Below are 14,273 nucleotides of genomic sequence, written 5' to 3' on the forward strand. Positions count from 1 at the left end.
GTGCCTCGGGAGGCGTGTTAGCCGGACCGGCGGGGATGTATCTAGTTATTAACCATTTACTGGATGGACCAGGAGGAGGCTGGAGGCAGGGGTGCCAGTGAGGGGGTCGCCACGGAAAAGCAGGCATGCAGCGAGGGAGGGGCGTAAGGGACCTGTTTGCACAGCCGCTGACAGTTACCTTTTGCATCCTCTTAAACTGCAGGTTTCTGGGGTAATTCAAGGCCATGCTTGTCATGTAGGAATCTTCCCCGGAGTTAGTTAGGCTGATGTTCAGGGTCAGCTCCTTTGTGAGGCCCACCACCAATTCCTGCCTGCACAGGGCACAGATAAAAATGGTACTATTTAATTGTAAAAACTTCGATGCAATAGAATAGCACGTTCTGGTTTTGTTTTTGTTTTTTGAGACGGGGTCTTGCTCTGTCACCGAGGCTAGAGTGTGGCTGCTGTAGCACAACAATCGTGGCTCACTGCAGCCTCCACTTCCTGGGCTCAAGTGATCCTCCTACCTCAGCCTCCCGAGTAGCTGGGACTACAGGTGTTTACCACCATGCCCAGCTAATTTTTTTTTTTTTTTTTTTTTTTTTTGAGACAGAGTTTCGTTCTTGTTGCCCAGGATGGAGTGCAGTGGCGCAATCTCGGCTCACTGCAACCTCTGCCTCCCAGGTTCAAGCAATTCTCCTGTCTCAGCTTCCCGAGTAGCTGGGATTACAGGCATGCACCATCATGCCTGGCTAATTTTGTATCTTTATTAGAGACGAGGTTTCTCTATGTTGGTCGGGCTGGTCTCAAACTCCTGACCTCAGGTGATCCTCCTGCCTTGGCCTCCCAAAGTGCTGGGATTACAGGCCTGAGCCACCCAGCCAGGCCGATGCCCAGTTAATTTTTGTATTTTTTGTAGAGACAGTGTCTCACCATGTGGAGGCATGTCTTGAACTCCTGGGCTCAGGTGATCCACCTGCCTTGGCCTCCCACAGTGCTAGGACTACAGGTGTAAGCCACCGCACACAACCCAGAATAGCACCTTCTTAACTAACTTTTGAGATTAAGTTGCCTAGGGAATACATTTAGCTGAGACCTTTTTCCTCTCAACATAAGCGAACAGCTGGACTGCCACGCCCATGTCAGTTGCTGCATGAGATGATGATAACACCTGCCGTTTATTTAGTGCTTACCATGTGCCAAGGACTGTGTCTCACATGTTCAGCTCTCATAGTGATCCTGTGACATAATACAGCTACTCTCCATTTCATAGAGGAGGAAACAGAAGCCAAGACAGGCTAATTACCTGTCATCCCAGCACTTTGGGAGGCCGAGGCGGGTGGATCACCTGAGGTCAGGAGTTCAAGACCAGCCCGGTCAACTGGCGAAACCCCGTCTCTACTAAAAATACAAAAACTGGCTGGGGACAGTGGCTCACGCCTGTAATCCCAGCACTTTGGGAGGCCAAGGCGGGTGGACTATGAGGTCAGGAGTTCAAGACCAGCTTGGCCAAGATGGTGAAACCCTGTCTCTACTAAAAATACAAAAATTAGCCGGGTGTGGTGGCGCGCACCTGTAGTCTCAGCTACTCAGGACGCTGAGGCAGGGAATTGCTTGAACCCGGGAGGCGGAGGTTGCAGTGAACCGAGATCGCACCACTATACTCCAGCCCGGGTGACATCTCAAAAAATATATATATATATACATATATACACACACACACACACACACACACACACACACACACATATACATAGCCAGGCGTGGTACAGGCACCTGTAATCCCAGCTAATCGGGAGGCTGAGGCAGGAGAATCGCTTGAACCCAGGAGGCGGAGGTTGCATTGAGCCGTGAACGCACCATTGCACTCCAGCCTGGGCAACAAGAGTGAAACTCCATCTCAAAAAAACAAAAGGCTAATTAAATGCCTGGAGTCTAGCAGCCTCCAAAGAGTTGAGAGAACTGTACCCAAATCCTCTTTCTACCACCAGTTCACTGTGGCCCTAGGTGAGGTACTCTGTGGCACAAATTCCTCCACACCACAGTATTTATGCGGCACTGCTTTGCACTGGAGACCGGTGTGCATAAGACACACTGTCCCACCCCCTTTCTTGGCCTCAGCTTCCTACCCACAAAATCATTCAGACCCTTCCCATTAAAAGGCTGTGGTTTAAGACCCGAGTCCACGTGGCCTGGAAAAGAGGGACCTGGGGATGTGTGAAAGCCTCCTCCAGAATGCGGAGGTATCACGGGGACCCAGAGTGCAGAACCAGTCTCAGTAGCTGAGGTCTAGAGAAAAACGTATTAGCAATGCCAAGAAAACTGTTTTCCGTCTGAAATGTCCAAAGATGGAATGTGCAGATCTCGGAAGTAATGTGACGTGTGTTTTGTTCTCATCGTTTGGTTTTGGTTTGGTTTTGATTCCAGCTGAGAAGAGGATGGATTGATTGGAGGGAGAGACAGGAAGCAAAGATAGAGGCTGCTGTCTCCACCCGAGACATGATACAGGCCTGAAATAAGGAAACAGTAGTGGACGGCTGGACACGGTGGCTCACGCCTATAACCTCAGCACTTTGGGAGGCAAGCGGGTGGATCATTGAGGCCAGGAGTTCAAGACCGGCCTGCCTAACCCCGTCTCTACTACAAATACAAAAATTAGCTGAGTGTGGTGGCGGGTGCCTGTAATCCCAGCTACATGGGAGGCTGAGGCAGGAGAAGCACTTGAAGCTGGGAGGCGGAGGTTGCAGCGAGACGAGATTCGCCACTGCACTCCAGCCTGGGTGACAGATGAGACCCTGTCTCAAAAAAAGACAGAAAAAGACAACAGTAGTGGAGAAGGAAAGAAGTCAGAGACAGTAAAGCAAACAAAACAAAAAAGAGGCAGGGAGGGGGGACAGAGGAGTCAAGGGCGAGTTCTGAGTTTCTAGCTCAGGTGGCTGAGTGGTGCCATCGACTGAAGGAGGTAACACGGGCGGAAGACCCAAGGATGGAAGAAGATGCGTCCAGTCTGGGACATGATAAGAGAGGCATATGGGATAACGAAGCAGAGATGCTGACACGTCAGCTGGACGCACCATCCCAGAGCCCAGGCGTGAGACCTCAGTGTCGTCAGAATATTTAACAGCGTTGCCTAATCTGAGGCCTAGGGACCGTCTCAGAGGGCCCGGAATGCCAACATTTATGTATGCACATGTGATCTTCTACGTAGAGTGGTGTGTAGTCTTCGTGAGATTCTTTTTTTTTTTTTTTTTTTTTTTTGAGACGGAGTCTTGCTCTGTAGCCCGGGCTGGACTGCAGTGGCCGGATCTCAGCTCACTGCATGGGTTCGTGAGATTCTTTAGGGGACCCATGTCCTCAGAAAGGTCAAAAACCACTGAGACAGCTGGGCACCGACAACCAGGCTCATTAGTGTTGTTTTGTTTTGTTTTTGTTTTTTGCAGACGGAGTCTCGCTCTGCCACCCAGGCTGGCGTGCAGTGGCTCGATCTCGGCTCACTGCAAGCTCCGCCTCCTGGGTTCACGCCATTCTCCTGCCTCAGCCTCCCAAGTAGCTGGGACTACAGGCACCCACCACCATGCCCGGCTAATTTTTTGTATTTTTAGTAGGGGGGGGGGGGTGTCACCGTGTTAGCCAGGATGGTCTCGAACTCCTGACCTCGTGATCCGCCCGCCTTGGCCTCCCAAAGTGCTGGGATTACAGGCGTGAGCCACCGCACCCGGTCTAGTGTTTTTGAAAGAGAAGCGTTTGCTTGCTGTGTACACTAGGGGGCGATGTAGGGCAAGCTGTGTGTGCTGTATCTGTATTACCCAAGTAGCTGGCTGGGAGGTTGGTTCTTGACTGTAATTAATTCCCTGCTGGAAACAGCTGCGCCTGCTTGTTAGGCCGGATTCCAGAGCATTTGAAAGTCTTCAGTTGGTCCTGCAGATGTCTATGGAACGGCTGACCAGGACTTGGGGAACTGCCTTCTTCCCATATGGCAACTCCGGCCAGCTGGCCATCAGAATCACAAAACACACACAGCACTAGCTCCAGGGACGGCTTGTTTTGTTTTGTTTCTCCCCCGATCGGAGTCTCGCTCTGTCGCCCAGGCTGGAGTGCCGTGGCGCGATCTCAGCTCACTGCACCCTCCGCCTCCCGAGTTTGAGCAATTCTCCTGCCTCAGCCTCCCCAGTAGCTGGGATTACAGGCGCGCACCACCACACCCAGCTAGCTTTTGTATTTTTAGTAGAGACAGGGTTTCACCATGTTGGCCAGGCTGATCTCAAACGCCTGACCTTGTGATCCGCCCACCTCAGCCTCCCAAAGTGCTGGGATAACAGGCCTCGTGAGCCGCCGCACCTGGCCTGGGAGGGTATTTTGAGACCACTGCATGTCCAAACCCAAACGCATGTGCTTGGCGACACTGTCCTTCTGGCATTCAGTGTGGTCCAACAGAACGTCTGCAGCGATGGAGACAGGCGGCATCTGCGCTGCCCAACACCACCAGCCACAGGCGGCCACCGAGTCTTTGAAGTGTGGCTATGTGACTGCGGGACAAAATGTTTCATTGTGTTTCACTGTAACTCATGTACATGCAAACAGCGACGTGCGGCCGGTGTGCTGGACAGTACAGTGCCTCATGCTTGGGCTGTGGGCCTCTTTCCTCCCTCCGCCTCCACGCTGTCAGCACATGCTATGGGCTGTCACTTCAAACCGTTACCCCCATCATGGCTGGGACCTGGGTCTCAGCCCCCATCGCCTCTCACCTGAGTGGTTACAAAGGGAGCAGGGGCAGCCCCCGAGTCCACCTTTGCTCCTACAGTCTCTTCTCAGCTCGGCAGCAAGAAGGATCCTGCCCAGCTGCACGAGCGTGTCACTCCTCTGACTTCCCAGCTCACAGCAAAAGCCCTTCTGAGGCCTTAAGAAGCCCCATTGCCTCTTCCACTCCGTCCCCCTCCATCATTACTCCCCCGCCCCACTCCACTGCAGCCTAGTACTAAGTCCTCATCCTGCCCCCCACCCACCAGGCAGGCTCCCAACCCAGGGTACCTGCAGCTGCTCTTCCCTCATCCCCCACCCACATAGCTCGCTCCCCTACTTCCTCCTGTGTGTGCCAAAGTGTCACCCTCCCTGGCCACCCATTGAAAACTTCAGCATCAGCCCCCACCCAGCACTCCGTCCCACCTTCCCTGTTTCTTCAACGTTCATCTCATCCACATAGAATTTACCTGCTTCCCATCTTCTCCCCCTGAGAGCACCAGGAGGGCAGGGATTTGTGTCTGTGTTGTCCACAGAGGTATCCCCAGCACCCAGAGTGCTTGGCACACAGTGGGTGGTCCAGAAATATTTGATGGATTAATGAATTTGGCCAAGACATGGGCCAGGAAAGAGGTGACCTCTAACTGAGGTAGAGGTTATCCTCGCTGTGAAGAACACTGGGTTCTGAATATAGCATTGTCCAGGATGTCAAGAGACCCAGGTTCAAGTCCACCAAATGCCCTATGCAGGGCCCTTGGTGACTGAGTATGTTTCCTAATCTAGAAAGTGGGAAGACAGGCCGGGCGCGGTGGCTCAAGCCTGTAATCCCAGCACTTTGGGAGGCCGAGGCGGGCGGATCACGAGGTCAGGAGATCGAGACCATCCTGGCTAACCCGGTGAAACCCCGTCTCTACTAAAAATACAAAAAACTAGCCGGGCGAGGTGGCGGCGCCTGTAGTCCCAGCTACTCCGGAGGCTGAGGCAGGAGAATGGCGTAAACCCGGGAGGCGGAGCTTGCAGTGAGCTGAGATCCGGCCACTGCAGTCCAGCCCGGGCTACAGAGCAAGACTCCGTCTCAAAAAAAAAAAAAAAAAAAAAAAAAAAAAAGAAAGTGGGAAGACAGAGCTCCGTCTTGCCTCCCTCCTCGGGTAGCTGAGGATATCATGACATCATAAGTGCAGAAGCCGTGTGTGGGCCCCGGGAAGAGGGGAAGGGGTGTGCCGGGCATCCTGATGAGGATTCCCCAGGCAAGCGTGCGGGAGGAGGTTAATTGAGGAAACTGACAGCTGCATCCAACTCACTGAGAGACGGTGGTGGCCAACTGTAATTCTGCGACACAAAACAGCTTATTCTTGCAGGCCTTCTCATAGGGCAGCTGTAACCAGACAGAGAGAGTCCCGATCAGCCCAGGCCCCGCCTTCCCCGGCAGCCCTGCCTCTGGCTCTTCTCCTTAGGACGCTTAGGGCTGTGGCTCCTGCTCCCCCTGAGAAGTGCAGTTTCAGGGAAGTGAGGGGTGCAGGCTGGGATTGTCCCCGAAGAACAGGGACTGTGACATTCCTGGGTGGCATTCCTGGATCTGCCCTCTAACATGGGCACACTGTGACCCAGTCCTCTGGCCAAGGTGAAAACTGGGGTGACCTTCACAGAATGTTAGCTGTGCCCATTCCATGGACATCATGCGAATTAAGCAGCAACACACAACTCACGCCTTTGCGCTTTTAGGGAGCGGACACCTATGCGAAGAGAAGCTTCCTTAGTCTTTTCGGGTGTAGGCAGGCATGGGGGATACCTAGCCAAATATTGTCAAGGTCCAGGCCTTGGAGGTTCTCTTCCTCATGGCTAGTCATCTGGTTTTTGTTTGTTTGTTTGTTTGTTTTCAGACGGAGTCTCGCTCTGTTGTCCAGGCTGGAGTGCAGTGGCGTGATCTCGGCTCATTGCAACCTCCGCCTCCTGGATTCAAGCGATTCCCCTGCCTCAGCCTCCCAAGTAGCTGGGATTACAGGCATGTGCCACCACACCCGGCTAATTTTGTGTTTTTTTTTTTTTTTTTGAGATGGAATCTCGCTCTGTCGCCCAGGCTGGAGTGCAGTGGCCGGATCTCAGCTCACTGCAAGCTCCACCTCCTGGGTTTACGCCATTCTCCTGCCTCAGCCTCCTGAGTAGGTGGGACTACAGGTGCCCACCACCTCGCCCGGCTAGTTTTTTGTATTTTTTAGTAGAGACGGGGTTTCACTGTGTTAGCCAAGATGGTCTCGATCTCCTGACCTCGTGATCCGCCCGCCTCGGCCTCCCAAAGTGCTAGGATTACAAGCTTGAGCCATCGCGCCCGGCCTAATTTTGTATTTTTATTAGAGAAAGGGTTTCACCATGTTGGGTGGTCCAGAAATATTTGATTAATTAATTAATTTGGCCAAGAGGTGGGCCAGGAAAGAGGTGACCTCTAACTGAGGTAGAGGACATCCTCGCTGTGAAAAATACTGGGTTCTGAATATAGCATTGTCCAGGATGTCAAGAGACCCAGGCTCAAGTCCACCAAGGTTCAAGTCCACCAACCACCAGGCTGGTCTCAAACTCTTGACCTCAGGTGATCCACCCGCCTCGGCCTTCCAAAGTGTTGGGATCACAGGCGTGAGCCACCGTGCCCGGCCTGGCTAGTCGTCTCTGTAAGCTAACTATTTCCCTTGCAATCTTGCCTACACATAACCAACTAATTCTGAAAGCCACATTTCAAAAGGCTGTATGGCGATTGAAAAGCTCGTGTGTGTTTTTAAAAATTCCAATGTTCTAACGTAGCTGGGTCTGTTCTTGTATTATGAAGGAAGGCAGCCAGTTCCTCGGCTGGACAGCCCCTGCACTTCGCACTTCTCTCCCGGCAGCCGCCTCAGCAGCTTTCTGCGGGTCTGTTCCCATGGCCTAGGGTGGGAATGAGAGCCCAGAGCTTGAAAGGAAATTTTCTACTTCCTGCGGAAGGGGGATGCCATTTGCAGAGGTCAAAGCGTGGAGCTCTCTCTAAGTGGGTCAACAGTCTCATGCAGGGTTTTTTGTTGCATTTTTAATATAGCCGAGTAGCCTGATCTCTTCTACCCAGCCCCAGCGAAAGAGAATGGGGTTAAGCCAGCTAAACTCCCAGCTAGAACGCATTCTCTGGTAACATCGGTGTGCCTAACACCACATAATTTTTCCTCACCCGTTTTATACAGGGAATAAATTTTTAAAAATCTCTTTGCCAGGCGGGGCGTGGTGGCTCATGCCTGTAATCCCAGCACTTTGGGAGGCCGAGACGGGCGGATCACGAGGTCAGGAGATCAAGACCATCCTGGCTAACACGGTGAAACCCCGTCTCTATTAAAATACAAAAAAAATTAGCCGGGCGTGGTGGCAGGTGCCTGTAGTCCCAGCTACTCGGGAGGCTGAGGCAGGAGAATGGCGTGAACCCGGGAGGCGGAGCTTGCAGTGAGCCGAGATCACGCCACCGCACTCCAGCCTGGGCGACAGAGCGAGACTCTGTCTCAAAAAAAAAAAAAAAAAAAATCTCTTTGCCATAGCATAATAATCATCGCTGGTTGAGGAAAGACACACAAAGAGATGTTAAGCAGGATACACTCTCAAGGCATCTCACCATAAAATGAGATGTGCTCATTGATGCCACAGGCAGACCGCACTAGGCATAGGACAAATCCACAGTGGGCGCCTCCCTGAGACGGTGTACGGAGAAGAACACACTTTCCTTCTGTGATATTCCAAACAGAAAGCAGAGGCAAGTTTCTGCTTTTGTGGGAAAGCAGACAACAAGCAAATACATGAGAGAAACAGGGAAATGCTACGTATTGGCAAGGCTGTGCTAAAAATTAAAATACTGTGGGCCAAGCGCGGTGGCTCACATCTGTAATCCCAGCACTTTGGGAGGCCGAGGCGGGTGGATCACTTGAGATCAGGAGTTCAAGACCAGCCTGGCCAACATGGTGAAGCCCCGTTTCTACTAAAATTACAAAAATTAGCCGGGCATGGTGACGCAGGCCGGTAATCCCAGCTACTCGGGAGGCTGAGGCAGGAGAATTGCTTGAACCCGGGAGGCGGAGGTTGCAGTGAGCCGAGATCGCACCATTGCACTCCAGCCTGGGCGACAAGAGCAGAACTCTGTCTCAAAAACAAAACAAAACAAAACAAGAATGCATAACCTGAATCTAATTATGAAGAAACATCAAATTGAGGAACATACAAAAGGACTGGCTTGTACCCTTCAAAAATGTTAATGTCATTAAAAGACAAGGAAAGACTGAGAAACTCTTCCAGATTAAAGGAGACTAAAGATAAATAACTACAGAATGCTATGAATGATCCTGGACCAGAACTTTTTTTTTCTTTTGATATAAAGGATATTAATAGGACAACTGGCAAGATTTGAATAAAGTTTGTAGATTATAGTATTTTATCAATGTGAATTTCCTGGTTTTGATTATTGTACTATGTTAAGACAATACCTTAGTTTTTAGGAAATATATATTGAAGGTTTTTTTGTTTGTTTGTTTTGTTTTGTGTTTTGTTTTTTGAGACGGAGTGTTGCTCTGTCACCCTGGCTAGAGGGCAGTGGCACGATCTTGGCTCACGACAACCACTGCCTCCCGGATTCAAGCAATTCTCCTGCCTCAGCCTCCTGAGTAGCTGGGACTACAGGCATGCACCACCGCACTGGGCTAATCTTTGTATTTTTTAAATTTTTATTTATTTTTATTTTTTTGAGATGGAGTCTTACTCTGTTGCCTAGGCTGGAGTGCAATGGCATGGTCTTGGCTCACTGCAACCTCTGCCTCCTGGGTTCAAATGATTCTCCTGCCTCAGCCTCCCTAGTAGCTGGGATTACAGGCGCCTGCCATCACACCTGGCCAATTTTTGGATTTTTAGTAGAGACAGGGTTTCACCATGTTAGCCAGGCTGGTCTCGAACTCCTGACCTCAGGTGATCCACCCTCCTCGGCCTCCCAAAGTGCTGGGATTACAGGCGTCAGCCAGGGTGCCCGGCCGGCAAAAGTTTCTTATGACACTACCCGCCTGTCTCAGCTGCACTGATGGGCACCAGGAGGAGAGGCTAGGGTACAGGTTTGGTGGGGCCATTCAGCCTGAAGGCCCTGGCAGGGCGTGAACAGGCAGGTGCGCCAAAGGGCATCCTCTCTGCAGTGCAAGACAGGACAGCTCTGGTCTAGCTCCCACAAGGGACCCCCACCACAGCGCCATCAGAGCCGCTTGCCACGTGAGGTCCCCAGGATGCATGTGCTTTATTAAATATGTAGCAAGCGGTGGCATGGCGCAGCGGCTCACGCCTGTAATCCCAGCACTTTGGGAGGCCGAGGCGGGTGGATCACGAGGTCAGCAGATCGAGACCATCCTGGCTAACACGGTGAAACCCCGTCTCTACTGAAAATACAAAAAAATTAGCCAGGCGTGGTGGCGGGCACCTGTAGTTCCAGCTACTCGGGAGGCTGAGGCAGGAGAATGGCGTGAACCCAAGAGACGGAGCTTGCAGTGAGCTGAGATCGCACCACTGCACTCCAGCCTGGGTGACAGAGCGAGACTCCGTCTCAAAAAAAAAAATATATATATATACACACACACACACACACACACACACACACACACACACACACATACATATGTCAAGCGCTTTTGTGAACATAAAGGAACAAACACCAGGGGCAGACGGAGCCCTGTGTTGCCCATGAGTCCTCACTCATGGGTACACACTAACACCACTGTAGGGACTCAGTTTCACCATGTGTACAGTGAGGGGCCCAAATGCTGTCTGAAGACATTCCCTCCCAATTCCAACATTCTTGGAAGTTAGGGGAGCAGGTGGTTTCTGTGGGATGGGCTCTCAAGAGGGCTGGGTACTGGCTGTGGGTAGTCACCTGGAAGACGGCAAAGGTCTCAGCATAGTGGTCCAGGATGGGCTGGGGATGGTCTGTCTGTCCCTCAGGGGTCTGGAGCTGGTAGCCGACCTTGACAGTGGCATTGGAGAAGCAGTCCTCCTCATGCAGCTGTGGGGTCACCATGAAACGCAGGGTTAGAGTTCGATGTGGGGGAGAAGATGACAACAAGAATGCTTTTCTTTTTTTTTTTTGAGACGGAGTCTTGCTGTGTCACCCAGGCCGGAGTGCAGTGGCGCGATCTTGGCTCACTGCAACCTCCGCCTCCCAGGTTCAAGTGATTCTCCTGTCTCAGCCTCTCGAGTAGCTGGGATTACAGGCGCCGCCACCACACCCAGCTAATTTTTGTATTTTTAGCAGAGACAGGGTTTCACCATGTTGGCCAGGCTGGTCTCGAACTCCTGACCTCAGGTGATCCGCCGGCCTCGACCTCCCATAGTGCTGGGATTACAGGCGTAAGCGACCACGCCCGTCCGTCTTTTTTTTTTTTTTTTTTTTTTTTTTTTTTTTTTGGATAAGGTCTCACTCACTCTGTCACCCAGTCTGGAGTGCAGCAGCATCATCATGGCCCACTGCAGCCTCAACCACCTGGGCTCAAGAAATCTACCCACCTCTGCCTCCCAAAGCGCTGGGATTCCAAATGTGAGCCACCGCGCCTGGCAAGAATACTTTCTACTTTGATGTTGTCATAAGAAGAAATAAACAATAAAAGTGGTGAGTCAGAGGTCCTAAGCATCTTCCAAATAAGTCAGGCTGAAGGGACATGTCCTTCAAGCAAGCTGCCAAGTGCTTTGGGAAAATCTCCTTCGTTCTACTATGGTTTTGTGTCTCATAGCTCCTGTGGTTCTCGCCCCAATCACAAAGGGGTAAAGAACTGGCTCAGACAGAAGGGAAGAGTCACAGCCACACTTGTGTTTATCAAGATCTTTCTCTTTGTTTTTTTTTTGTTTTTTCTTTAAGACGGAGTCTTGCTCTGTCGCCCAGGCTGGAGTGCAGTGGCTCGATCTCAGCTCACTGCAACCTCTGCCTCTTAGGTTCAAGGTTCTCCTGCCTCAGTCTCCCAAGTACCTGGGACTACAGGTGCATGCCACCATACCTGGCTAATTTTTTTGTTTTGTTTTGTTTTTTGTTTTTTTAGTAGACACAGGGTTTTAACACATTGGTCAGGCTGGTCTCAAACTCCTGACTTCAGGTGATCCGCCCACCTCAGCCTCCCAAAGTGCTGGGATTAGAGGCGTGAACCACCGCGCCCAGCTGACCAAAATCTTTCTCCAAGCAACATGGAGGACATATTAGAGAGGTAAGAGAGAAGATAAGGAGATTGCTTAGCCTACCATTTGCCACGGTCTTTGTTTAAATGAGCTTTTCTGCCACCATAAGAGCCTTGAGGCCATGGGAGTAAGTGAGCATGATTGTCTCGTAGAGGATGTGATTAAGCCTTTATTTAAGGAAGGCTGTAGACTTGCTAGAAACTTTCTTAATCCAATTAATAATCACTTTGGGGGTAAATGTGTATTCAGAAGAATAATTCATGCGTTTGTTTATTGGAACACACGATCCAGATAGATCCAAAGTTCTAGATCCTGTCAGGCTTTGAATCCCGACATGCTATTTTTTTTTTTTTTTTTTTTTTTCCCCACATCTCTGGGCACCTTTGCCAGGAGTAAACCTTTCTAGATGGTCATTTCTATCTTTTTATTTCTTCCTTTTAGTTGTTCACTTTTTCTGATGCCAGTTGACATTCAGGCCCTCCGTCCTAGTTATTATCAGGTGAGGTTGGATAACGGATGCCAAAAACACCTGGTATTCCTGAGTTATTACCAAGAAAAACGTCAGCAATGACAGCATCTCCATCTTCCATGCCATTATGTGGTTCTTGATTTATTATTATTATTATAATTATTTTGAGATGGAGTTTTGCTCTTGTTGCCCAGGCTAGAGTGCAGTGGCATGGTTTTGGCTCACTGCAACCTCCACCTCCCGGATTCAAGTGATTCTCCTGCCTTAGCCTCCCAAGTAGCTGTGATTACAGGCATGCGCCACCATGCCCGGCTAATTTTTGTGTTTTTAGTGGAGACTGGGTTTCACCGTGTTGGCTGGGCTGGTCTGGAACTCCCGACCTCAAGTGATCTGCCCGCTTCGGCCTCCCAAAGTGCTGAGATTACAGGTGTGAGCCACCGCGCCTGGCCTGTTATGATTATTTCAATCACCTCATTTGTAGGGATGGGTATGTGCCCTTCACTGTGTTACCTCAAATCCTTTCTCAATGACACAGACCCCTCCGGACTCCCATCCAAACCTCCCCACTTACCTCTCCCTCTGTGGGCACGAGCAGGAGGTCCTCACAAAGACGGGACCCGCTGCTCCACTCCCTCAGGCAGCCCAGACAGCTTCTCCCGTCTGAACACTGCAGCCTTTTCCTCTCCTTCCCCACATCTACGTCCAGCGTGAAGTTGAGAAACGCCCCGCGGAGACCTGGGAATGAAGACCAGACCTTCCCGGTGAGGTGGGGATGAGCCGGCCGCAGACAGAAGGCCCCCAGCCTGCCTGAGGTTCCTTGCAGCCCCTCCTGAACAGTGTCCCCATGCAGGTACTTCCCTGGGGCTGGACTCCTGCGTCGCTTTTTCAAAGATATTCTCTCACTGTCTGCTGACACCTGACCAGGGCCTCTGAGTGCTCCAGGCCCAAGCCTGCAGCAGCACGTTCCCAGGACTGAGTCAGCCTTCCTTAGGGGAAGGAGGGCTCGGGAAGCGGGTGGAGATTGACGAAGAAAATAAGGAGGAAGAGAGACAATGAAGAGAATGGAGAGGGAAAGAGGGAAACGATGGAGGAGAACCCCAGGACGGCAGAGCTGGAAGCACCGTGGAGATTCTGCGGCCGCCTCTCTTACTGTTCAGAACAGAACTGGCTCAGCTAAGGAAAGACACTTGCCCAGCATCGCACAGCCCAGCGAGCTCTGTGTCCTGGAAGGGACAGGCCTGTCATTTTCAACCCCCAGCTGGGATAATAGCCCTCTGCTTTGGGAAGGCCACCTCACCCCAGGAGGCTGCTCTCCGCCCGGTGGGAGGCAGAGACCATCTCAGAGATTGCTCCTGGGAGGTTAAACCTCGGGGACTGTTGCTGAGGAATCGTTCTGGGGGAAGCTCTTGGGTGGACCGTAAATACCTGGGCTGTGAAAGCCGTACCCGCCACCTCCTTTCTGGAAACAGTCTCCTAATGAGTTTCAGGTAAGGAAAGAGAAACCGGACCTCCGACAGGTGATCCCATCCCACCTGGGCCAGAGGCACACAGTGAGGAGGGAAGGGGAGAAGACACAAGTCAGAGAGAAAGAGGAGGGTGCGTCTCAGGAGCCCCTGCACACACGCACACACGTGGGCATGGAGAACTGGCTGCCTTTTTCTGAGTCTTCTTTTCAGAAACTGAACCCTTCAACCCTGAGGAAGGGCTCCAACGTCCCTCTTCCCAACAGTGTCAGCTCTGAACCCCGTCTGAGTGTGGATATAACCTCAGACCGCCCTTTCTTAAGGCAGTTTGCATTTAACAGAGCCTGGAGACAAAGGAGCTAAGCTCTAATTGAGGGATTTCAAGCACCAGGACCTCAGACCAACACCCCCCCATCCCAGTACTTTTTCCCTTC

General features: G+C 51.5%; 1 protein-coding gene across 1 annotated transcript in view; it reads right to left on the bottom strand.

Moving 5' to 3' along the window:
• The window catches only part of ITGAE (integrin subunit alpha E), an 82,757-nt gene that overhangs the window by 21,223 nt on the left and 47,261 nt on the right, over nt 1-14,273 (bottom strand). Inside the window, exons 18-21 of the mRNA XM_037987458.2 lie at nt 12,948-13,111; nt 10,619-10,747; nt 6,018-6,091; nt 179-311 (exon numbers count right to left, since the gene is read on the bottom strand). Coding sequence (XP_037843386.2) covers nt 179-311; nt 6,018-6,091; nt 10,619-10,747; nt 12,948-13,111 — 500 coding nt within the window. The remainder of the gene's footprint in view (nt 1-178; nt 312-6,017; nt 6,092-10,618; nt 10,748-12,947; nt 13,112-14,273) is intronic.

Source organism: Chlorocebus sabaeus, chromosome 16 (assembly GCF_047675955.1).
Source record: "Chlorocebus sabaeus isolate Y175 chromosome 16, mChlSab1.0.hap1, whole genome shotgun sequence".
In the NCBI taxonomy this organism is placed as follows: Eukaryota; Metazoa; Chordata; class Mammalia; order Primates; family Cercopithecidae; genus Chlorocebus; species Chlorocebus sabaeus.